Here is a 27,548-nt window from a genome sequence, read left to right on the forward strand (position 1 = left end):
AAATAGGAAGAGCCTGACTGAGAAAGTTTGCAATGATTATTTTAGTCAGTGGCTATATGTAACCTCAAAATTAGTAACAGTGAAAATATTTGTTAGTATTCTCAACAATAAAGTTGCCCACACTCTCCTATTTCTACTAAAGTATTAATTTCTCTTTGACAACAAAGAAGATACTTTTTTTTTTTTTTTTGGCCACACGGCCTGCAGAATCTTAGTTCCCCGACCAGGGATCGAACCCGCGCCCTTGGCAGTGAAAGTGTGGAGTCCTAACCACTGGAACACCAAGGAATTCCCAAAGAACATACTTTAAACGATCACATAACTGTTCTGAGATACAAGTAAAATTCATTTGAAGTGATGTTTAAAAGAACTAATCATCTCCTGATGTTTAAATTTGAAAGTTTTTAACGTTAACAAACTTCTTTTTCTTTAAAATAATTCTTCATCTATGCAAAAAACCTTTGTCATACATCCTAAAATGCAGCTTCTCCATTAATCTAGTAAACTTTGTTTGATAACTAGCACTTTGAACCTGTCACATTTCTCCCTCAACCTTGGCTGCTAGTAAGTTCCAGGTTTCAGAGTCTTGCTAAACTGCAGTAGCTTCCCTTAAACTACATTCTTTGACACAATTATTCTCTCTCAGCCTCTTATTCTCATGTCTCTATCTTAACCATTTTGTGGTTTTTTTATCATCTATATTTATTAGGTAATATGCATCATGTCATTTACTTTTAAAAGTCATATACAAATGTGAAACAATTTTTTAAAAGAAAGAAGCTCCTTTTCTCCTAAATTTAAGAATCAAACAGAACTAAAACTAACCTTTAGTTAAAGTAGCACATGGAAGATAATACTATTCTCCCAAGTTATCTACTAACTTTGGCAAGCACCTATATTAAGCATTTTTAAACTGATAATTTTTTGATAACCATAATATATTGCTAACAATAGGCTACTGAATTAAATCTACATCATTATCAAATCCTTTCCTAGTTTTCTTATCTATACTTTTCTGTATTTTCCAAGGTTCCTATAATGACCATGAATTTAATGTGCATGAATACTTTCATCATCAGAAACATCTGAGGAGGTTATTTTTGAAAACAAAATCACAGAAACTTCTACCTTAATAGAATTTTGCTGGAGAATAATGACCCGAACTTACTTCCATCTAAAGGTTATCTCTTCATTATAATTCAACATACTGAATAATAAATCTCATAAAGAGTTGATTTTTTTAAATTTCTGCCTTGTGACATGATAAGATCTGACAGGAAGTCAGAGAGGTCCTGGCTCAGTTATTAATTTGCAATATGCTCATAAAAATCACTTCACTTGTCAGAACGTTCTAATCTATAAAATGAAGAGTTTATATGAGATAACCTTTTAAGACATCTCTAGATCTAGACCCTTACATATTCCAATTAATATTCTGGATTTTTATAAGATACAGACATGTAAAATTTTATGTATATATAAATATACTAATAGATATGAATATACTAAAAAGTTGGCATATTCACCAGCATTATATATAGCTTAGATATATATAATTGTAAATATACCTATATTAATAGAAAACTAAAGAGAAAATGATAAAATCCTGAAATAAATAAAATAAATAGATTCTCCGTGAGATCCATCAATCTTAGTTTTAAAAGGAAACAGAAGAAAATTAAGATTAGCCTTAAAGTGTTCACTAGAATGGGTAGATGACTGAACAGATGAATGGCTAGAAGTATGGGTGGGTAGACAGGGGAGGGAAGGGTTGGAAAGGGATGGAGGAAAAACAGGACAATAGTTATGTCCTCCTTATGTGTCCCTTATTCCCTACAAAGCTAGGAAGAGGGAGGTGACCATCTTAAATCTTCTTAGTGTTATATCATGATCTTCACTCTACTTGCCTTCCAGATAGTCTGTAGTTAAGAGGTAATACCTTTGTTTTAGTCAAGATTTTATGCCTTTGGTTCCTTATCTGTAGTATCTCAAAGGAGATAAAATATTGTGAATATATTACAACATGTTATAAAATACTACATCCAAGTATAAGCTATTACTACAAAAAGAAAAGCTACCTCTAAATCTCAATTATCTGTTACTCAGAAAAAAATCAAATCACCTTACCTGATATTGATACCTTGTTTGTATATTTTACATGCATCAGAAGGCAGAATTCGGGAAAGTAAAGGCACTGTATTTGTAAAAAGAAAAGGCAAAAAAATAACCACCTAAAGTTCTGAGAGATTACAAATTTTTTAATTAGAAGAAGAGTAATGTAAACATTTTACTATTTCACCAAAATTGTAATAATTTCCTTTAAAATAGTATTTTCCACTTAAAAATAATATACAAAGCAATTTTGAGCAACTTCAAATACCTACTATTTAATTGTAATTGCTATATAGTTCACCACCACCACCCACCAAACACATGTAAGAGTAGCAGAGTTGATATAATGCCACTCTTGGGTACATATTGTAGGATATTACTGTAAGTTAGAAAACAATGCCCTGTGGTAACTAAACCCTCCTGAATGGGTAGCCAGATAAGCCTGGATTCCATCTGATCCTCTAAATATAATTGGATTAAATACCAGAAAAGTAATATGTGTAATAGAAAAAGACATTTTTAGAGCTAGATAGTGGAATCTGAGTCTGAATCCCAAATATGTTGGTTACTTAAGCTCACTGTAGCTCAGTTTCAAAATCCATAAAATGCAATCATACTATTTATTGACTTATAGATTTCTACATTCCAGTGTTGCTTACATTCATATCACAAGCTATATTCTCATAGTTTTTTATTATTTATTATCTTCTATATTTTGGGGAAATATGAGTTATTCTATAGATAAATAAATCTACATAACAGGCCATATAATTAAACTACCACATACCAAAAAAAGAAAAAATGTGAAACTCAAAATTTTTGAAATTAAAGATTATATCACAAGTACATGTGTATGTAAGTGGGTGTGTGTATCTATGTAAGATATATTACATGTATATTTTACAAAACTCTGTGTTTTAAAAATGGGTGATACATCAACCTGGGTTAGAAAGAAACAAAGACTTTGGAGATAATTAAGGGCTAGTTTTTTAGTTAACTTTTTCAAAAGCATCAATATTTGCTCATTAACATTAAAGGTATACCAAATATAAAAAAGTATTTTTTAAATCCTTAGAGGTCATTTAATCCAAAATGATTTCCAGCATTGAAGACAGTTTTCTAGACTTCTTATTTTATAAAAGCAAGAAAATTTTACCGCCCAGAGGGAATATCAACTAAGAGTTACCCTGGTCAAAGAACACAAGGAATAATTTCCAATAAAATTTTTCCTTATATGAAACAACAGAAGTTAAGAAGATTAATAATGGCATAAATCTATGTAAATGATCAAAGCTCCTCTTTCATGCTTATTGAGATCCAGTTTTTCTGTCCTTAAATATTTGGTGTAGCATGAAAAAGATGATTACAAGAAGACAGCATTCTAACAATTTAAATTTAACTTATTACATCTTTTGAAGTAGTACGGTAACCTATAAAAACAAAACTTAGAATCACATACCAATACCCATTTATCAAAAATCAGAAAAGGAGGAAGAGGGGAATGTAGAGAAAAAATAAGAAGCTTAGGGTTTGAAAAGCAAAAGTTAAAAAAAAAAAGATATCATTGAGAAAAAAAGATTTTAATGCATTCCAAAAATAAAGCAATTTTCATTTTCCCAATTCTGTGATGACTTTTCCTTCCTCCATGTAAACTGAACAATTAGGCTGTCTATATCTTAAGTTACCTCAGCATAATCTGAGAGTTTAACACAGTACTCCAAAGGCAGCATAATCCTCTGAACTGAAAAATGGAAAGTCTCAAAATTTTAATTTTGGTTTTGCTATCACTTACTCCCTGATTTTAAGAGGAATTTCTAGGTCGAATGTTTTCCATCTATAATATGCAAAAAACAGTCCCAAATACAGGATGGATATTCTGTAGATTATGAGATAAAGAAAAAAAACTATTAGTTTTTCTGTTGAAACATGCTATATACACATAATGTTAAATTTAGAGTGATTATAAAATTATTTAACACTTTACAGTATCTGAAGGGCTTCCTTCAAAAACATGATTTCATTTCATCTACACCAAAACAAAGGCTTGAAATAGGTGGGGCAGTTATTATTATCCCCATTTTTAAAATGAAGAAACTGAAGCTCAGGAAAGTTATATGATTTGCCATGTCAAACAGTTAGGAGCCAGTACTTCTGATTCCAATTTAAAGCTTTTCCATACCTAAAAACTCAAGCTGGAATAATTTAGTCACCTTCAGACTTGCTATTAACCAAGTCTGAGGCTATTTTCAGCCAAATACTGAAGGAGAAAGAGTAGAGTTTGTGGGCTCCACTACCTCTAAATTAAACTTAACGCCAGACCTCAATATTTCTTAACTTCCCCTTATTTCTGGGTTGCCTTTTTTTTTTTTTTTTTTAATATTAGGGGCTTTAACAAGGGGAGGAACCATGCCTAAACTCTGGAAAAAAGCTTGATAATCAAATCTAATAACAGAGATTATCCAATTTTTTTTAATCCAAAGTGTCTAAGCTAAATCTAGCCAATGAGTTTAGTTTTTAAAATTATAGATGACATCTAACCATCAGGTGCTAATAATTTGACAAGAAATCAGTAAAAACCTTTATCAACAATGAAACAGATGGGCTGACTCTTTTGCATCAAAGTCAAGTTCTCAAAGAAGCAATACTTTAAACAAGTACCTCAGTGGTTACATAATGAACTTGATTATGCAACATTTATAATGTGTTTATAACTATAGATCATATGCACAATTTCTGGAGTAATTACATCCACTTCTATTTCTTCATGTAACTGAAATGTCACTTTTAAAATATTTTAGAACATTTTGCTCAGCAACATAAAGTGACTATCTTAGAATTCAAACCACTAACAACTACTAAGACAATCAATTAAAGAGCCAGTACACTCAAGGGACAACCTCAGTTTAGGATCGCCAAGAATGACTGGGGTCTTTACAGATAGAAAAAAACAGGGTGAAAAAACAGTACTCAGGCTTTCGACCAATCTAACTTAGACCTCTTTTATTATACAGTGCTATTACAAACCTTTCTTTCTCTCAGTATTCTAGAACACTGGGACTTCTGAATAATTTATAGAGTATAAAGGACTATCAGAGTTAACAAAACAAAATCATGTGTGATCTTTTTTTTTGGCTGTGACATGAGGCTTGTAGGATCTCAGTTCCCCAGTCAGGGACTGAACCCGGGCCACAGCAGTGAAAGTCCAGAGTCCTAACCACTAGGCCACCAGGGAACTCCCTCATGTGTGATTTTGATGGAGCCAAAACTAGCCTGATGAGCTAAAGTTGTTAACAATATTAGAAAAAACTGATTATATTTAGGGATTAAAATTTTACATTTAGAGATTAAACACTAGAAAAACCTTAATCACCCATGCTGTACAGTATTATGCAGCTGTTAAAAAAAAAAATGAAGTACTTCCTCATGAACTAAAATGTAAGATATCTATGATATATTAAGTAAAAGTGACAAAATGCATAATGATATAATAGTATGATCCCATTAAAAAAAAAACTAATGCTGAGATATATATACATATATACATTTATATTTATATATATGTACATACACACACGTTTGTAAGCATTGAAAAGAGTTTGAAATATTCATATGAAACATTAACAGTGGTTTCTAGAGTTATCAATATCTGATTTATTTTTATGATTACTTTATGATTTATTTTTATGATTATTTTGGTGATAATAAGCATTCAAATCTCTTTAATATCATAAAGATTAATTCAGATGCTTTAAAAAACACACATAAGTACACTATATTCAAACCTATACATAGATTACATTAAAAAAATATTTAACCCAAAAGTTAGTGGTTTGGATAGTTGTTTACTTAGTAAAGTAAAGGTTACTAGGATCAAACTTCCTATTTGGACACGAAAGTTTTCTCCCTAAATAGACTCATGTTTAAAATGGGGAGGAGAGAAAACTTACCTTGCCAAGGTAAATCAATATATGGCTGTAAAATATCTAGGAATTAACATCTTTCATAAATAAGTGGAAGAGTGTGCAACCAAATAGTATGTTAAAACAGTGGCTATAAAGTATGCAATAAAAGCAGCAAACGTGATTGAAAGATGACAAAACATACAAAATCAATTAATGTTAACCGAATTCTTCACATTCAGGGATCTAAATACTATATGTCAAACTTCCCTAAATTCAGTAATCTAATAATCCCATAATTATTCTTCTCTTCCCTCTGAAAAGTCCTTTATTAAATTATTATAATATTTGAACCAGCATTTTATTTAAAAAAAGAGAATTTTTAATCTTAAAAATAATAATTATGAAAGTTACTAATCAGGTTAGGATAATTAAGTATTACTATAGGGCTTTATAACCATTACATTCAACATGATGAAAAATATCTTAATTTCCTTAGGGCAATATTTGTTATGTTAACATTTCTATATAATAGTTATTTTTGCACTTTCATTTCTGCATACGTACATATTTCATAGTAAAATATAGCACACTCTTACCCCAGCTTTGAAAATCCCAGTGAAGTTCTAGATAAAAGTCACCTAGCTGAGAAATGAAATATGAGTAATTATTGAATGCACACCTTCGTTAACAGCTCTTATACCTACTTAATATTTTGCTTTAAAAAAATGTTATCATTAAAGGTCTATAGACAGGAATAAGAAATAATTTCAATGTATGGAGTTGGAGAAAGAACCAAAAATATATATATGGTTATTACTTAAAATTACATTACAATAGCAGACATTACTACACATATCTACAAAGGAAAACTCACACCACTCTAGATTTTACAAGAACATTTTAATCACATAAGAACATATCTGAAACTGACAGGCATTTAAATTTGTATCAATAAATATTCTATTTTGCATAACAGTAAGTAGTATTGTAAAGAAACTTAATAACTTTAGAAGTATTATAAAAAAAATCAGTAACTTCCAAAATGATTATTGTGTAGGCTCATAATGGTCTAATAAAATCACCCACTGCAATAGAAACTTTTTTTCTATAAAGTGATAACGCAGGTTTACTAAATCTGAAATAATATGTCATCACATGAGATCTATAGAGAACGTTTTTATTTCACAAATTAGAAGCTAAACATCAAAGACTATAACTGTTCAGGGAACTATTAATCAAATATTGTCAAAAAATTTATCCCTTGAGATTTCAAAAACAAAGCATACCTAAAAGAAGACATAGTCATGATGATATATCTTTCTCCCACAGTTCTTTCATGCATCCAAAATACAGAGGAAAAAAACAACAGAAAACAAACCTCTCTCCCTTTCTGTGCCAGCACACCCAGCTCTTACCATCATGAAGTAGGACAGCCAAAAAGAGTTTTGTTACATAAAGAAAATGCAAACTGCTCCTAAAGCAGTAGCACTTCAGCTCATTGAAAATCTTTCAATCCAAAGGACAAAGGAAAACAACTGCCATTAATTATGACTTACCTCCTTTTTTCTTAGAGCTCTTACTTAATTTATTGAAAGCAATAATTCTTTATCTGCCTTCTAAGATCAAAGCAAATAATGCTTCCCATAAGATTACACATCATAATCAGAGTATTTTGTAATGTCATTATTGCTTAATTGAAGCACGATTTTTACCACTCCTTGACCCTTAATAATTAGTGAGAAATTAAACTGTATTTTTAAAATGCTTAAAAGTACACTTGCAATTACCCTTTAGGGCAAAATCAGCAAAGAAATTTAGCCTACCTCTTTCAGGGCTTTTAATAATCGAGGTCGTTTTTCTTCAACACTTTCCCTGGATTGCTGCTTAAGCTTCCTTAAAAGAGCTGTAACTAAAATTTAAATTTAAAAAATTTTTTTAATTTAAAATAAATTTCACCATGCTAGATTGCCAATTACACCTCAATAAAAAATTTATGAAAAACAATTTCACCATGCTAGGAAACACCACTGGCTTATTACAGAGATATAATATAGATATTATGAATAAGTTAGAAAATACCTTTAGCAAAACTTATGATCCTCAAGGAAAATTGAAAACAGATACCTCGACATCAACTTATTCATACTAGTTTTGCTAGTTTTTAATCATCAGTAGGCTTTATCTGACTGAGTCAAGATTACCAATCTCAGTAAGATGATGCAGTGTCCTGTTGTCAACACTGATCTAAAAGATGATCTCAAAGATACATCTCAAAAATCCCACTGGACATTATTTTTCTAAAAATGTAATTATCTGCAATTGTTACCAGTTGCATCTGTTCTTCTTTCACTTGAGGCTGTACTCTCACATACCACCAACATAGCATAAAAAATACTAAAATGAATCCTATTCTATCTGTGAAAAGAACTTTTGACTCTGATAAAACCTGAAACCCCCCAGAGCATCTTCTCAACAGTTAAGAGATGGAGATTTAGACAAATTGCCTCAGCGCAAACCACAGCATTACTTACTAGCTGTATAAACATGGAACATTTACTTAATTTCCCTAAACTTCAGTTTCTTTTTTTCATATGTCAGTTAAGAATAAAGTGAAATCTGCTACATGGAGTTACTATAGAGGCTCTATATAAATTGCTTACTACTGTGCCTGCAATTAGGTAAGTATAAGTTTTGTTTATTAGAATAAAGGTCTAAAATTAACTAGCAAAATCAATCAATCCCTAACATTTATTGAAATAAGGGAAAATATTAGCCTTGAATGAAATAAGATGAAAAAATGTACAGAGGGGGGTAAAATGTATACATCAATACATGCTGATTTCCTCCTGGTCCTGTTTTCATATACATATATATACATACAAACAAATAAAAATACTATTATTTTTACTATTTTACAGTATGCACTCTTATAAACTACTTAGTGCCTTATAGGGAATACAGAAGTATAAAGGGAGTATAAGGTTGGGGGGGAAATAATGTGGAAAGAAGACAGTAATAAAAGCTTATTAAATCAGATTTGTTTTGTCCACAAAGGCCAAATTAGGAAAAGCTCAGGGAAGAATATGAGAAGTAGTAGAATCTAAACTTATTTTTAACCACAGGTCTAACTTTAATCCCAATGTATTTTTAAAAGCCAAAAATCAAAGAGCAATGTTTAAATTACTAAAGGTCTTTTGGGACAGAAGAGGATGAGACCTAGAAGTCAGGGAACATGGGACCTAGTTTCAGTTACACACTAGCTCTGTGATCTCGGTCAGCAGTTCCCAAACACAAGTCTACATTTCAGTGGCCAACTGTTCAAGTTTCCAGTGATATGCAGCCAAATGAAAAAACTGGGTACCAGGGTGGATTTCTTTTTCTTTATAAATTATATACTTTTTTTTAAATTTAAGGACTATTCTTTCATTTTTGGTTTCAAAGTGTCTTTTTTTTTTTAATGAAATTGTGATCGCAGAAGAAAGTACTTTTAAAGTTCTTATATGCTAAAATGAAAAAGTCAGCTACTCTACATCAATCCTTAAATAAAATTCTTTTCTGGTCTATAAAATCCAAATAGTGTGAGAACCAATGACCTATATAAACATTAGGGTTCTTCACAGATTCAAATTTATATGAATCTGGTTAACCTGCATGTTCATTATGCTTTAACTTTAATATCAAAGCGATATTACCTAAATGTAGTAGAATTCTTTTTATAATTGTTCTCCACTATAAAGGCAAATACTTTAATAAATGTTTATTCAATCTACCTTGCCTTCAAATTCAAACAGACCCCTGTTGACATAAAGAACAAAAAGAATTAATTTCCTAAATAGAAAAGATATCAATGAAAAGCAGAAGTCATGTAGTTTCCATTAACTAAATATACTGTAATTGACTGAAGACATTTAGTAAATAGAAAATTATGTTAAAATAACCAAACATTATTAAAAACGTAGTGACAACAACTATATATAGCATAGTAACGTATGCAAAGAAATTCCTGTTCTATGAGACTTCACATTAAAAATAACGTCACCTTGTGGAAGCAGAAACGAACACTCAGAACACAATTAGGGACTTCCCTGGTGGCACAGTGGTTGAGAGTCTGCCTGCCGATGCAAGGGACACGGGTTCGTGCGCCGGTCCGGGAAGACCCACATGCCGCGGAGCGGCTAGGCCCTTGAGCCATGGCCGCTGAGCCTGCGCATCCGGAGCCTGTGCTCCGCAACGGGAGAGGCCACAACAGTGAGAGGCCCGCGTACCGCAACAACAACAAAAAAAGAATCCGCCTGCCAATGCAGGGGACACGGGTTTGATCCCTGGTCCAGGAAGATCCCACATGCCGCGGAGCAACTAAGCCCATGCGCCACAATTACTGAGCCTGCACTCTAGAGTACGCGAGCGACAACTACTGAGCCTGTGTGCCACAACTACTGAACCCACGTGTCTCGAGCCCGTGCTCCGCAACAAGAGAAGCCACCACAATAATAAGCCCGTGCACCACAACGAAGAGTAGCCCCTGGTCACCGCGACTAGAGAAAGCCTGCCCACAGCAACGAAGACCCAAAGCAGCCAAAAATAAATAAATTTATATAAAAAAACACAATTAGACAAAATTACCATCATATTTGGGGGGAGGGTCAATATTTGTACTCCCATACTGTAAGAATCTTATTAACAGTGATTGATAATGAAAGTAGAATCAGCTTTAGAGGATTTGGATGATATTAGACAGAATTCATACAAAGACTCAAATGAAGAACTCCAAAAAAACACAACTAACTTAACTTTCTCTTTCTTTCTTCTCCCATAAAGAGTACTTGTAAAGTTTTCAGTTTTTTGTGTCTAAAGTTTTTGGAGCTATGCCCTACTGCTCCAAGTATTACTTAAATGTGTATCTTCTGCCTTCCACTTCCTTCTGTGCTCCAGTCTAATTATCTCCTACTTCTTACTTGTACAGTTCCACCTGCATATACTACAGAAAACTCAAACTCAACAAACCTAACACCAAATCAATTAAAATCCATACTGTTCTTTTTCCTATTTTCTGTATATCAATTAATTAATGAGATAGTCATTAATTCATGATAAAGGCTTTGGAATTACTCTGAATCCTTCCATTACTACCAGTATCCAAGAGATAATCAACCACTGTAGATTCCTTCATTTATCTTTCTAATCTACCCCTTACTTTTCTAAACACACTGTCTCTTCTTTAAGTCAAATTTACCACATTTGTTCTAAAGATTGTTTTTCTAAAAATCTCTTGCCTCCCTACTCAATTAAACAGTCTTCGGGCTTATCTAATAATGTCAATTCCTGCTTTAAAGTCTTCTGAGGTTTTACAGTGACTGGAGATTGAGATTAAAACCTTGAAAAGCACATAAAGCAGATCTCAGTCAGTGTGGCTCCTTTACCATCAAACTTCATCTCTCAAAACTACACTTCACCCCTTCACCCATGGTTGCCATGTAGCCTCATTTAGGGAGCCACACTGAAATATACATTGTTCCCTAAAACGTGCCTTGTTCTTTACATTTCCATGCTTTATATATATTCTGCTGTCATAGGCTAGAATGTCCTTACCCACCTAAATTATTAACTCCTAAAATCCTCTGAGACTCAGCTTAAATAAACCAAACACCATGCCAAAACTGAAATTACTTTCTCCCTCACCTTTTTTCCTCTAGTACTTTGCGAATACTTCAGAATACTGCAGAATATTCATTGGTTTCTCTCCCTCAACTAAGATGAGTTCCTCAATGTCAAAGCTAATTGCACATTCTTACTACGTTTCCAATGCACCTGATATGTACTTAAGAGACAAATAGACAATCCCTACTCTAAATGAAGCTTACTGCCTAATGCAAGTGACAGGTAGCATTCTGGCATAGTATACGGGCAGAGAAAGCTTCCTTGTACTTGAACTGAGATCTGAAGAATTATAAGGAGCTGGGGCAGCAGGGGAAGGATGTGTGAATATAAGAAACTGAAAAGCCAGCAGAGCTGACATACAGAAACCATGTGGAAAGAACAAGATAAGGATGGAGATTAAAAACTGACATTACCGGGCCTCCCTGGTGGCGCAGTGGTTGAGAGTCCGCCTGCCGATGCAGGGGATACGGGTTCGTGTCCCGGTCTGGGAGGATCCCATATGCCGCGGAGCGGCTGGGCCCGTGAGCCATGGCCGCTGAGCCTGCGCATCCGGAGCCTGTGCTCCGCAACGGGAGAGGCCACAACAGTGAGAGGCCCGCGTACCGCAAAAAAAAAAAAAAAAAAAAAAAAAAAAAAAAAAAAAAACTGACATTACCATACTAGATCTTATAAACCAAGTTAGAGATTTTCATCTTCATCTTAAGAATAAGAATTTTTAAAGGGTTTTAAGTAGGAAAGTAACATGACTAGAAAAAGAAACTAGAAGAAAATATAATAACTCTCTGGGTGAAATTATTTCCTTTTTTTCTTCAATAATTTCCTAATTTTCTACAACAAATGTTATTACTTTCTTAAAAGAAAAAATATTTTAAAGTTTTGAACATCTCAGGAGAGTTATAGTAAATAAAAATCCTAATATAATACTTTTCAGAAACATGTTAATTCTTGATAATTCTCAAATTTTCTTTGCAGTTTTAATTTTCTTTGTTCTAGGAGCCAGAAATGAAAGGATGAATAAGAAAACATATTCATGACTTGAGTTCTCACAAAGATTATACCATCAGGATACAGCGTAGGGAAAAGACATTGAACAGTTATTTAGAAGTGTGCTGAGTGCTGCAAAGGAAACTAATGGACCACTTTGAAAACATATAAGAGAAGTTAATCTACTTAACGCGTTGGGAAAAGAAATATAAAGTTGAGACCCAAATGAAGAAGACTGCCAGTTCCTGATAAGACTGCAAACCAACATAGACTGCTCTTTCCCTCCAAACTAACTTTCGATGTGCTACAAAAATAAGACAGAGGCTGATAGAATTCCTAAAACTACCCTAACATAAATATACCACAATGAAAATCTGTATAAACTATGAGTAAGTCCTGGAGAGACAAAAAGACAGCTAGGTCTCAGTATAGATAAGAATTGGAACCACCAACGGTCAGGGATGGGGTGCGGGGAACAGACAGATTAAAGGAGTCAAAAGGTACCAACTTCTAGTTATAAAAGAAATAAGTCACGCGGATGCAACGTACAGCACGTTGACTATAGTTAACAATACTGTACTGCATATTTGAAAGTTGTAAAAGAGTATATCTTAAAAGTTCTCATCACAAGAAAAATAGAAGTACTGTAACTATGTATGGTGACAGATGTTAACTAGATTTATTGTGGTGATCATTTCACAATACATACAAATAATCAATATGTTGTACTACTGAAATGAATATAATGTTGTACGTCCATATATATTTTTACTTACGTACACTTATATAATATATATGGTAATTATATATAAATAAAATCATGAATAATTCATTTATACGTTTGTAAGTAACTGCAAACTTCTCATAGTATGGAAAGTTACGCTGAATGACAAATATCTCAAATGCATCCCTTCATATTTTTAGAAAACATATCAACAATAGTAATTTATATTGCTTACTCATCTGTCTATCTCCATAACTGATGGCTTCTGCCAGCGGGCTCCATCCCTGAGCATTTTTCACCTTTACTGGAGCATTGTGAGCCAAAAGTAAATGGGCACATTCTGAAACATAAAATGGTGATAACATCAAACATCATGCTATTTTCAGAATCTCTAAATTAAAAAATCATGTAAAAATTCAAGAAATCAAGTTAATATAATAGATCTATGATATAAGTACTATACTATAGAGAATTAAATAATTTTTAAAATTCCTCTGTATCTAAACCAGGTTATTTCAGATCCTTAGATTCAAGAAGTATCTATTCTATTACCTAAAAATAAATTGGATCTCTCTGCAAAGAAACTATTATATTCCCTAATAACTGTTCCCAAGGGTATTTTGAGAATGTTTCCATACTATAAAAGACAACCCAAGAAACTCAAGAGTAATTTACGTAAAAATTTCTACTATCTAATAAGACCCAAAAGAGGATTTGTACATCTGCAAGGTCAAATGGAAAGCTCATAATTTATTTCAGAGGAAAAAAAAGTATTTTCAAAAAGAATCACTAATGTTTCCATAAACCCTTATTTTTCAAATTTTATAATTCGTTTATTTCAGAAAAACACCCAAAAGGGACAAAAATTTGTTTATGACTACAAGGACGAATCCAGACAGTCCTTCTAGTAATCAAACAAAGTCTAAGGTATACTTGGCTCACCATCCAGCCCAGGCACAGTCACCCACTGAAACTTAAGGGGAACACTGAAGACTGTGCCACAAGTGACAGAATAATTACATATAAGAAAAATCTATGCTCAGGACACAGTTCCCAAACCACTGGATTTTTCTTTTACCTCTTCTTTTTTTTGGGGGGGTGGGGGGCCGTGTCCTGTGGCATGCGGGATATTAGTTCCCGGACCAGGGATCAGGAATCGAACCCACGCCCCCTGCAGTGGAAGCATGGAGTCCTAACCACTGGACTGCCAGGGAATTCCAAACACTGAATATTTTAGGATGCACCGAGGGATCTCTGGCCTCTTGGATCTTGGCTGATAAGTTTAGGGGTGGTGGGTATAAATCATTGCTCTCAACGTTTCCAGTTATTAATGGGAAAATTAATGTACATAGTACTTCATCAATGGATTGTGTGGTTTCAATTGTTTTGTTTATATAGTATTTACTGTTCCCAACTCCAGTGGCTGGGGCATTTCCAACATTTAACACTGAGGATACTTGGTAATCTGAACCGAGTCTTAAAATAAGAACATAATATATGACAACATGAATAAAAGTTTTCTATAAAAGAAAAAAAAAAGTCTAAGGCATAGACACTTGTATACATTGAGGAAATTTGTTTTTAATTCAAAATAAAAAGCATATTAACAGGCAGAAAAACATTTGAAACCAAGGCTCATGGGAAATTTAGGATGGCTATCCAACCTAAATTCCCTAAATGAATGATTCATTCATTCAATCAGTCTTTTAGCAAATATTTACCAAGTGCCTATTATATGCCAATTCTAAGTACTAGGTCCTGGATATAAGTAGTGAGAAGAAAGATAAGATCTTGCTATCAGAGAGCTCCAATATTAAAATATAATTAAGTAAACTAATAAATAAAAAAAGATAATGATAAGTGCTCTGAAGGAAATAAAGGTGTTATGACAGTTGTAATGTAATGCAAGTGAGCTAAGGCAGAGGAAGAATGACACTGTTTTAGCACTTCTTAGTAATAGAAGGAATATCTACATTAGCAGGAAATTATATTAGAATAAAGTAAAATAAATACAGAAATTTCACAAAGGTGTTTAAGAAAGTCTGCTACGGCTTCCCTGGTGGCGCAGTGGTTGAGAGTCCGCCTGCCGATGCAGGGGACACAGGTTTGTGCCCCGATCCGGGAGGATCCCACATGCCGCGGAGCGGCTGGGCCCGTGAGCCATGGCCACTGAGCCTGCGCGTCCAGAGCCTGTGCTCCACAATGGGAGAGGCCACAACAGTGAGAGGCCCGCATACCGCATAAAAAAAAAAAAAAAAGAAAGTCTGCTAGTAATATATAAGAATATACGCACATGAATGTTTATTTTAGGATTATTTATAATGCAAATATGAATATCCATCATGGGGGAATGACTGACTAAAGTATGATGCTTCTATATCCCTGGACTAATAACATGCAGGCAGTTTTAAAGAATAGAGTCAAAAGGACAAAGGAGCCACCTGGGGCTTCCCTGGTGGCGCAGTGGTTGAGAGTCCGCCTGCCGATGCAGGGGACACAGGTTCGTGCCCCGGTCCGGGAGGATCCCACATGCCGCGGAGCGGCTGGGCCCGTGAGCCATGGCCACTGAGCCTGCGCGTCCAGAGCCTGTGCTCCACAATGGGAGAGGCCACAACAGTGAGAGGCCCGCATACCGCAAAAAAAAAAAAAAAACTTAGTGGCAGTAATAGTCGGATAACTTAAAATTATGTTTCCTAATGTGATACAATATAAAGTTCATATGCCTCTGCAGTATTCTTTCCAGAAATGTTTAACCTGAATCTAATCAAGCATCGATACTTAATTTTTGATTCATAGAAAAAACAGAGTATAAGGAACAAGTTAAATAACATTATGAGAAAATAATCAGGCAAAATTAAGATGGGAGACATTCTACAAATTAACTGGGGAAGACACTTCAAAAAGTCAGGTACAAAGGAAGGGGGAAAAAAGGTGGGCAAACTTTTCTAGATTATCTGAAACAAACAACCAAATGTAATGAGTGAATCCCAATCAGATCTTGATTCAATATAAAACACCTATAAAAGACATTTTTCGAACAACTGGAGAAATTTAAATATGGATTGGATATCAGATATTATAACAATATTATGATCTTTCTTAGGTGTGATAATGATATTGTGGTCATGATAGACAATGTCCTTATTCTTAGAGATGCATGCTGAAGTATTTGGTGGTAAAATGTCATGATGCTTACATCTAGTTTTCAAATGTTACAGCAAAAACAGTAAAAAAAAAATATATATATATATATACACATATAAAACACTAAGATAAAGAGAAAAATACAGCAAATATGATAAAATGTGAACAATTATTGAAGCTAGGTAGAGAGTATTTGAATGCTCATAGTGATAATATTTCAGTTTCTCTGTATATCTGAAATTATTCATAATAAAGCATTGAAAGAAAAAAATGAATAAAAAAGACAAATATTAAAAACAAGAATGAATTTAAGGGCTTCCCTGGTGGCGCAGTGGTTGAGAGTCCACCTGCCGATGCAGGGGACACGGGTTCATGCCCCGGTCCGGGATGATCCCACATGCCGTGGAGCGGCTGGGCCCGTGAGCTATGGCCGCTGAGCCTGCGTGTCCGGAGCCTGTGCTCCGCAACGGGAGAGGCCACAACAGTGAGAGGCCCACATACCGAAAAAAAAAAAAAAAAAAAAAAAAAAAAGAATGAATTTACGTCATCCCAATAGACTGAAAGAAATGTCTACACTGCACTGCTAAATCATATATCTGCTCAATGGAAAAGTATATTATGATCACATGTTTTTATAAAGGAATAAATAAAAACTACACATATGAATGTGTGTTTAGATACATACACACATATTTGTATATAATAATAAGCATGGAGAAGAGTATGGAAGAATACCTAGGAGGCTGTTAACACGGGTTACCATGTTTAATGGGAGAAGGGGGTTAATAAGGAGAGAAGATGATAGAGAGACCAGCTAAAAATAATTTTTTTTAATATATAAATAAATAAAATGGACCCTCTAGAAGACCTAAATAGACATTTCTCCAAAGAAGACATACTGATGGCCAACAAACACATGAAAACATTAACATCAGTAATTATTAGAGAAATGCAAATCAAAACCACAATGAGGTATCACCTCACACCGGTCAGAATGGCCATCATCAAAAAATCTACAAACCATAAATGCTGGAGAGGGTGTGGAGAAAAGCGAACCCTTTTGCACTGTTGGTGGGAATGTAAATTGATACAGCCACTATGAAGAACTGTATGCAGGTTCCTTAAAAAACTAAAAATAGAACTACCATATGACCCAGCAAACCCACTACTGGGTGTATACCCCGAGAAAACAATAATTCAAAAAGACACACGCACCCCAATGTTCACTGCAGCACTATTTACAATAGCCAGGACATGGCAGCAACCTAAATGTCCATTGACAGATGAATGGATAAAGAAGATGTGGTACATATATACAATGGAATATTACTCAGCCATAAAAAGGAACGAAATTAGGTCATTTGTAGTGATGTGTCATACAGAGTGAAGTAAGTCAGAAAGAGAAAAACAAATATCGTATATTAGCGCATATATATGGAATCTAGAAAAATGGTACTGATGAACCTATCTGCAGAACAGGAAAAGAGGTGCAGAAGTAGAGAACAGACTTGTGGACACAGAGGGGGAAGGGGAGGGTGGAACGAATTGAGAGAGTAGCATTGGCATATATACACTACCATGTGTAAAACAGATAACTAGTAGGAGCTGCTGTACAGCACAGGGAGCTCAGCTCAGTGCTCTGTGATGACCTAGAGGGCTGGGATGGTGGGGGTTGGGGGGTGCGGGGTGGGAGGGAGGCTCAAGAGGGAGGAGATATGGGGATATATGTATACGTATAGCTGATTCACTTTGTTGCACAGCAGAAACTAACACAACACTGTAAGGCAATTATACCCCCCCCAAAGAAAAAAATCAAAAAATAAATAAATAAATACATAAATAAATAAAATGGACACTCTCCTAAAGAAACCTACCAGGGGGTTTTATGTAAATATGTGTTTGTGTGCATAAATAAAGAAGTTGGGGAACATGAACATGGATAGATATCTACAGACTTTGTATTTCATGATAAACTTTTGAGTGAAAGGAAAAACATGGCAAAGTACTACATGCAGTGATTCAACTTCTGAAAAAACAAACCAAGCCCCTGTATTACAAGGAGGAAGGTGTGCAAGGATGCCCACTAGGCTATTAATGTTAATTACATCAGAAAAAATGTAGGAGAGATGATGTTTTTTATATACATCTTTATACTGTATTATTTCAATTGTTTCATCAAGCATGTATTAATAACCTAAAAATCATTAAAGAAAAAATTTTAGTTTAAAAATATTAAGAAGGAAGATGCACAACAGTATCTAAAGCAATATACCAATTGCGTAAACTAAGGTATAGAACTGGTATGATTTATATATACGTTAAAGATGTCAACCGTTTTCTCATACGCCACAGACCTTGCCACAGGCCTTTCGCTCACATCACAACTCAACTGATGTAGAAATGAGCAACTAATGAAAAGCCAGAAAATCACAGGTATGCCACGATCTCTGACCTAGTCTCATACATTAAAAAAAAAAAAAAAAAAAAAAACTGGAACAATCAAATGCTCTCTCTCAGCAACTGTAACAATGAATAAGAAAAAAAGGTAGTTAACAACCAGGCAGTAAGGCTTAAAAATGCACAAATGTGCCACAAAGAAGTTATGACTTGAGGAGTCTAAACAAAATGAAAATATGAGAAACAGAAATCACATATAAATATACCAGAGCTATACATGTGACAAAATATAGAGAGTGAATGGGATAAATAGGACAGCTGGGAACAAAACAGAATATTCAGAGAGACCCTTATGAAAGTGAAAAATCATACTAATTCTAGACTTATTTCAGAAAAAAAATGGAAAACTGCAGTTCCAAAAAAGACTGAGAATAAATTAAAAGTTGCAGCAACTGGTTTGAAGAATTTTTGTGATGTCTAACAAAAAGGATAAGAATTAAAGGTTAGTTTTCTAGTTCACCTCCTGAAGATTCCTGAAATCTTTTAAGTATAATGTTTTTCTCCATTTCACTTCAAATCCATAGTTGAAAAACTTGCCAGCCAACATGGCGAACATGGTCAATAGACTCAGAAATTCAGAAAAAATCAGACTTCATGGTGAAAAATAAGGCTATTCAGTAGGTTAAGATGAGTGACAGATGTAAATAAAGGTGTACAAGTCATAGGGTATCTCTCTTTAATTCAGTCAACAAATATCTGAATACCCTGGGAATTTTTACTGTGTTTACAAAAAAGTATACAAACAGAAAGTGCCCTTCAACAGTGAAGTCACTAAAGGCATAGTATATCTCTAAAGGAGAAGATAAAAGTGGCACAGATTCAATAATGGTATAATGTAAAATTGCTTTACAGAATTAAGTATAAGGTCGATGTTTTATCTTCCACTACATATTTCAATCTCACTCCTATGCAACCAAATATCAAAAATATTAAAAGGTCAAAAAGAAAAAAGAAAAAAAGAGTATTCAACTGGAAAAATATAAATGGAAAATTATAAATTGATCATTATATTAATGGCTGTACGTACTCTACATGAAAAAGACTCAGGAAGAGCAAATACTGACATTATTTGCAGATCCTGAATCATCTAACCAAGTGTTTCCCAAAATATGTTCCACAGAACTCTAGTTTCTCAAGATACTTGTGAAAAAGAGAAAATACCAAATAACTATGGGAACAATGACTCTATATCCAACAGAAGGCTCCAATTCAGAAGGTCACAATGAATATTAGCATATCAAAAGTTCTAAGAAGGTCCACAATAAAGAAAACTGCTTAAAACTTATTAACTCACTATTTTCCGAATCAATTTGACCTGGAAACACCATTTTCCTCTAAAAACTTATCAATATCCAATGAAACTAATTCTGTGAAACACATTTTGGATAGGCTGATACAATCCTATGATGAAACCTAACAATACCTCTACTGAAAATTAGAACACTTAGACCTAGGATGGTAGATATGTTTAATTTCATATTCGAATCCTGGTAAATCCATATTTACTATTAAAGTGCTAAATTTAGAAGAGTAATCAGACTTAGCATCAAATTAACTATATTTTCCACGAAAACAGGAGGGAAGCACAATGCATGTTAGCTAACTTTGATTTAGACCATTTCCTTTTTTGAATGGTTCACAGTGAAAAGAGAGCAAGGCAATTCACCATAATAATTAGGAATCCAGGCTCTGGAACAAGATACTCCAAGTTCAAGTCAAAACTCTGCTACTTTACCCTGGGAAAGTTGCTTAACTTCTCAGAGCTAACTTTTTCATCTGTAAAATAGGAATAATAATAGTATCTTCCTCACATGATTGTTGTGTTAAATGAGTAAACATACATAAAGCACTAAAAAAAGCATCTAGCATATTGTAAATGAATACATTCCCGTTATTTTCTAAAGTTCTGATCGAATGTTCTTTGAAAGAAAGCATAAGTTTTAACTGGTCAAATTTAGCTAACTATATCTGATATCTTTTCACCAAGGTAGCTATACTAAAGATGACTATCATTGTCTGCCCTGCCAATATTCCTGATAAACATTCTTCCTCTGTATTCCTGATTTCCTCTTCTACTCCCAACTCTCACCCAAAGCCAGCCAAGCTAAAGCTAACTTCACATGAGTAAATATATATCCCAAAGTCAATTCATGAGATTGCCAGTCACTCATCACTGTGACTTGGCTCGACATGAACTAGACCAATCAAACTTTTTGTTCAGAAATTCAGGAACCTAAGAAACTGAACTACTTGGTGGAAAACACTGAAATCAGAAAGCCTTGAAGGTTTAGGAATCTAGAACAGTTATTTTGGGTCATGGTCAATTTCACTAAACAGAAAAATCAATCAAGAAAAGGGAGAAAAAAAAAAATATATATATATATAAAGAAAGAACAGCAGATGCACCATAAGAGACAGACAGATGACAGATGATTGATAGTTGGACAGACAAATAGATGGATAGATATACATATCCGAAGGGAAGGAAGGAGGAAGGTTGCGGTGGGGGGGCGGGGGGAGGAGGGAAGGAGGGAGGGAGAGAAGAAGAAGGGAAGGGAGGGAGAGAGAGAGGAAGGAAGGGAGGAAGGACAGAGGGAGAGAGGAAGGGAGAAAGGATGGCTGATCTCCCAGACTGTCTTGGTTACTACTCTTCCTGAGACATAGCTAGTCCCCATAGCTTGAATTTCTATAATATGTAGCACCTTAATGAATCTCTCTTTACTTAAAAGTTACTTGACTGAGTCTGTTCCTTGTAAGAAGGAAAAAAAAATAGCATAACTAAATAAAGAAATAAAGATTTGAGCCCCCAGTTTATGTAGTATTAAATTTCCTACAAATCATATGCCTTACCTAAGCACAAGAACTTAAAACCAAACCAACAAAAGAATTTTTTTTCAACAAAGCAAGTTCTAGTAACATCCTTCAGATCATCATACATTCAAATGTTTACAGTAACAGCCACATTACACTATATAACAATAGATGTTCATAATGATACAGCTAGATCATCAGAAAAGTGTTAACAAAAATTAATTAACCTGTTTAAAAATTCAAGAGTACACGTTTTCCAAAGTTTTTTATCAAACACATCCAAAATTTAAAAATCTAGCACTCAAAAGGTTGCCAGTCAGCTATCTGGAATCCTCACTTTCCAGGGTTATTGGGAATCCAGATAACTAAGACTTATTGCATCTAGGAATAGCCTTAAAAAGTAGGTCTTTTAAATCACCTGTCTATGAGTTGTTGCTTTCCTTTTTTCTTTTTGGAGAATAGGTAAGTACTAACTTTTTATTATCATCTACCATAAAAAATCTAGACTTATGAGTTTAGATATATAAAATAGTCCATATTAAAGAAGCTTATAAAACTCTTTGAATATTAAAAGTATTACAGTAATTAATAAAACTTAATATTTGGAAACAAGAGTCTCCTGAAATTATACTTCCTTGATAACATAACCAAGAAAAAAAAAAAAGGCATAAGATTAGCACAAGACTCCCACTAACTCTTTGAAAAAAGTGCTATGAAAAATGAGAAAGTATTTGTGTTTTTTAATATACTGAATCCTAAACTCAATTAGCACATCAAATAATCAGGTGAATTTTATAAAACTCATCTTAAAATATTTAAACTGACTATACATGAGTGAAGTTAAACAAAAAAAGAGAATATTTACTAACCTTTATTTCCTAACATCACAGCAAGATGTAAAGGAGTGTTTCCTAAAACAAAAGCAAAAATAAATTAAATTAGTGTAGAAACATCAGAAAAATTATTTTAAGGTGGTTTCAGCTCCTTCAGAAATTTCACTGACAAATTTAAGCAAAAATAATGTGACCACAAAATGATCCTGCTTATGTGGCAAAGTGAGGGTCAGAGGATGCCATGCTTTCTAAACACAAGGTATCTTACTCCTCCTCCCCCCACCTCCCGTAAAAGATATCCATTTTGCTTTTGGGATTTCTTCTCCAAACAGATGTCAGATTCCTTTGCTGCGAATTTCTCTATTATATCAATCTTTGTGCATTCAGCACACAATTTAAGTACCTTACTATATATATACTCATCTTTGCTCATAAATATCAATAAGACCCAATCCCAGTCCTCAAGTTTTAATAAATAAAAGACAATGAAAACACTAACTGGAAAAAATATATGCACCCCCATGTTCATTGCAGCGTTATTTACAACAGCCAACATATGGAAACAAGCAAAGTGTCCATCAACAGATGAATGGATAAAGAAAATCAGTGTGTATGTGTACACACACACACACACACACACACACACACACAGTGGAATATTATTCAGCCATTAAAAAAAGAATAAAATCTTGCCATCTGTAACAACAGAGATGGACCTTGACGGTATTATGCTAAGTGAAATAAGTCAGATAAAGACAAATATTGTATTATCTCATTTACATGTGGAATCTTTTAAATACATATATATACTGAGAATGAACTGGTGGTTGCCAAAGGTGGAGAATGGGAGGGTAGGCAAAATGGGTGAAGAGAATCAAAAGGTACAAACATTCAGTCAAAAAAATGTCATAGGGATGTAATATACAGCATGACTATTATTATACTGCATGTTAGAAAGTTGCTAAGAGTAGATCTTAGAAGTTCTCATCACAAGAAAAAAAATATTTTGAACTATGTATGGTGATGGATATTAACCAGACTTCCTGTGGTAATCATTTCACTATATACAAACATGAAATCATTGTTATACACTTGAAAGTAAGAAAATGTTGCATGCCAATTATACTTCAATTAAAAAAAAAGTATATTGCAAAGGTAAACAATTTCTTCTGTCTCAAAATGCTAAATCCTAGGTGGGTCTGTAGAAGATACACATTTTCTGTTTTACTAAAAACAGTACCTTGTTATTCTAAACATTTATTTTGTTTCTGATCAGCTCCAGAAAAAAAGAAAAGAAATCCACATGTATAAGTATAAATTTCCAATTTGATTGGTCTAGAATAAGATCGTCTTCCACCTTTTCTAAATATTGAACTATTTTCATAAGTTTGCATTCACATTCTATGACAATTTATCAAAACCAAAAAGCAGTCATAAAAAGTAAACAAACTTGTTGACAAATTGGTGCCAGAAACAAAAGCTCAACACTATGCCAAAACCAAAGCCTTTACTTCGGACTATCATTCTTAATTCCCACCTCTTTTCTAGTTTAAGCTCTCATCACCTTACCTGAATATCTACTGCAACAACCTTCAAGTCTCCCTGCCTCAAGTTTTGCCCCATTTCAATCTCCTCTCTGTATTGGAATAATAATTTTAAAACAAAAACTTGACCATGTTACAGTTCCACTTAAAAGGCTGGAAGTGGTCCACATTTTATCCTTAACATGGCATAAAAGGTTCTTGAGATATGTCCTTACCTTCCTTTCTTCTCCTATTTTCTTCCTTACCCTGTATTTCACCTGAACTGCATACAATAAATTCTCCAATAAGCCAGGTTCTCGATATTCTACACACATTTTATTAATCCTCCCTAAATATTCCTTCCCAATCTGCCTGGCAAGTTAATACTCACCTTTTAGGGTTTAGCTCAAACATCACCTATTCACTGAAGTCTTCTCTAGACAATCAGATGTCCCTCTGCACTGCTCCCAAAGCCCTCTATACCTATCCTTTTATTGCAGCACTTTTCACACTAAACTGTACTTTTAATTTTTTGTGTAAACATCTGTCACCTTCATTAGACATTAACCTCAGGATAACTAGATACATATTTTGTTCATTTATGTATATGAAATGCTTCCAATACATATCTAACATTCAAAATAGTCAATAAGCATTCATAATGAAGGCACAAGAAAAAGTTCTGACTATAGAAACAAACCTTAAAAATATCAAATAGTTACAGAAACCTGATCACTAAAATGCAACAGGCATTACCTTAGGCAAGGGTTGCAAACTCAAATGTTTCCATAATTAAGTAATGTAATTGTAAAACTTTTGGTGTTATTTTTCCTAAATGTTTACACGAATACACTTGTAAAACCATCTAGCCCTGGAGTTTCCTTTGAGTGAACATTTTTTATTATGGATTCATTGTCTTTAATAGTAACAAGAGTACTTATGTTTTCTAATTCCTTTTTGTGTACATTTTGACAAATTAAATTTTTCAGGGATTCTGTCCATGTCATATAAATTGTCACCTATTGTCATACATTTTGTTCACAATATCCATGATTTTTTAATGACATTAAAATTTATGCAGATGCCCCACTTTTCATTCACATTTGTTACTTGTGTTTTTTCTTTGATCAGTCTGAGGTTTATTAATTTTATGCACTTTTTTAAAGAACAAAGTTTTGGCATGTTGCTACTTAATGTCTGTTTTAATTCAATAATTCTTGCTCTTTTATTACTTCTTTTCTTCTATGTTATTTGGGTAAAATAGACTCAACTTGGGAAATTAAGCAAGTTAAGTTGTTCTTTTTCTAATTTCTTAAAATAGATTCTTAAATGCTGGATTTTTTTTACCATTTCTTAGTATATTTACCTTTTTATTAATAATTTCTAGTTTACTTGCACTGTGATCAAAGAACAGACTCAGTATAATCTCAATGTGAAACATGTTGAGAGTTGCTTTATGGTCAAGTTTGGTCAATTTTTGTAAATGTTTTCTGTAACCTTGAAAAGAACATGTATCCTAAGGGTTTTGGGTACAGCATTTCATATAAACCTACTAGATCCAGTTTGTGTTGTTCATATCTTTTATATCCTTACTGGTTTTTTGTCAGCTTGTTTAAGAAGAATCTTAAAAATATCCCACTGTAATTGGGGGTTTCTATGTCTTCTTGTACTTCTAGGAACTTTGCTTGATATATTTTCAGCTATGTTACTAAGTACAAATCAAATCCTTATACTTTCCTAGTTCAACAAATGATTTTCATCTTGAAGCACCTCTCTTTATCTCAGATGTTTTCTGCTTTAAAACCTACTATGATGTTAATATAACTATTCCAAATTTTTTGATTGATATTTACATGAAATATATTTTTCACTCCTCTCACTTTCAAATTTTACATATTGTTATATTTCAGATGTGTTTCCAACTGTATGTAGTTGGGTGTTTTTTCATACAGTAAGACAATATTTGTCTTTTAACCAGAGCATTTAATCCAATTTCATATGTTATACTTACTGATATTATTGGAGTTTAAGTCTACCATCCAGCTTTGTGCTTTCTATTTGTCCTGCTGGTTCCATGTTCCTTTTTCTCATCTTTCTTACCTTCTTCTAAATTGATTGTTTTCATTATTCTATTTTGTTTTTTTATCTGTGGATGGAAGGTATATATTTTTTTATTTTACTATTCTTTTAGTAGTTATCCTAGAGATGCACTGTCCCATATGGTAGCTACATGTGGTTACCGAGCATTTGAAATGTGGCTAGTCTGAACTGAGATGTGCCACAAGTGGGATTTTGAAGACTTAGTATCAAAAACAAGAATGTAAAATATCTCAATAATGTTTTATATTGATCATCATGTTAAAATAATGTTTTGGATATTTTAGGTTAAGTAAAATGTAGTATTTAAAATTAATTTCACCTACTTCTATTTTATGTGGCTATTAAAAAACTTAGTTATAAATGTGGTTTGCATTGGCTTTCTATTAGACAGCACAGCTCTAGAGTTTACAAATATGCATCCTTGATTTATCAGTCTAATGTTAAATGGCACATTCCCTTCTTGAGAGCAAGTCATTGACCTTAGAACACTAACTTCATTCCCTCCATCCAGATTTATATGCTGTTATCTAGTGCCATGAGTCTTTATTTGTACCTTATAGAATCAATATTCATTTAAGATTTCTTACCACTTTTATTGCTCTTCATTCCTTCCTACCTCTCTAGCCTTCCATTAGAACCATTTTTCTTCTATCTGAAACACATTCTTCAGTATTTCTTTTAGTGGTGGTCTGATAAGTGAATTCTCTTAGGTTTTTGATTGTAAATGTTTATTCAACTTCGAAGGATATTGTACAGGGTATATAATTCTTGATTGGCTGTTATTTTCTTCAGTATTCTATGTAGTCTTATGGTTTTCTTTTTTGTTGAGAAGTCAGCTGTAGGAATTTCTACTGATCCTTTTAAAGTAATGTGACTTCTCTGGCTGCATTTAAGATTTTTTTTTCAGCCATTTCACTCCAATGTGGAATCCTTTTTTTATTCTACTTGCGTTGGACTTCTTAAATCTCTGAACTGGTGTCTTTCATCAATTTTGGAAAATTCTCAGCAACTGTCTCCTCAAATATTGCTTTAGCCCCATATTCTCTCTCTTCTCTCCTGGGGTTCAATTAACATAGAACTGCTCTTACCATTTTTAATTTTTAAAAAATTTCTTTCCCCTTTTCATTGTAGATATTTTCTCCTGACATATTTCCAAGATCATGAGTTCTGTCTTCTTCAGGATCTAAACTGTTATTAAGCCCATTTATTTAGTTTTTAATTCAGTTATTATATATTTCCATTTGGAAATTTCCATTGAATTATTTTCCAAATATGTTACTTCAATTTTCATAGTTTCCAG

General features: G+C 33.5%; 1 protein-coding gene across 1 annotated transcript in view; it reads right to left on the reverse strand.

Annotated features, from left to right (window-relative positions):
* ANKRD13C (ankyrin repeat domain 13C) overlaps nucleotides 1-27,548 on the reverse strand; it is a gene marked incomplete at its 5' end in the record, with an annotated part of 69,221 nt that overhangs the window by 21,894 nt on the left and 19,779 nt on the right. The window contains 5 exons of the mRNA XM_079721072.1: nucleotides 2,128-2,194; nucleotides 6,611-6,656; nucleotides 7,838-7,923; nucleotides 13,616-13,720; nucleotides 22,662-22,703. Coding sequence (XP_079577198.1) covers nucleotides 2,128-2,194; nucleotides 6,611-6,656; nucleotides 7,838-7,923; nucleotides 13,616-13,720; nucleotides 22,662-22,703 — 346 coding nt within the window. The remainder of the gene's footprint in view (nucleotides 1-2,127; nucleotides 2,195-6,610; nucleotides 6,657-7,837; nucleotides 7,924-13,615; nucleotides 13,721-22,661; nucleotides 22,704-27,548) is intronic.

This window comes from Hyperoodon ampullatus (assembly GCF_949752795.1).
Source record: "Hyperoodon ampullatus genome assembly, chromosome: 2".
Lineage (NCBI taxonomy): Eukaryota > Metazoa > Chordata > Mammalia > Artiodactyla > Ziphiidae > Hyperoodon > Hyperoodon ampullatus.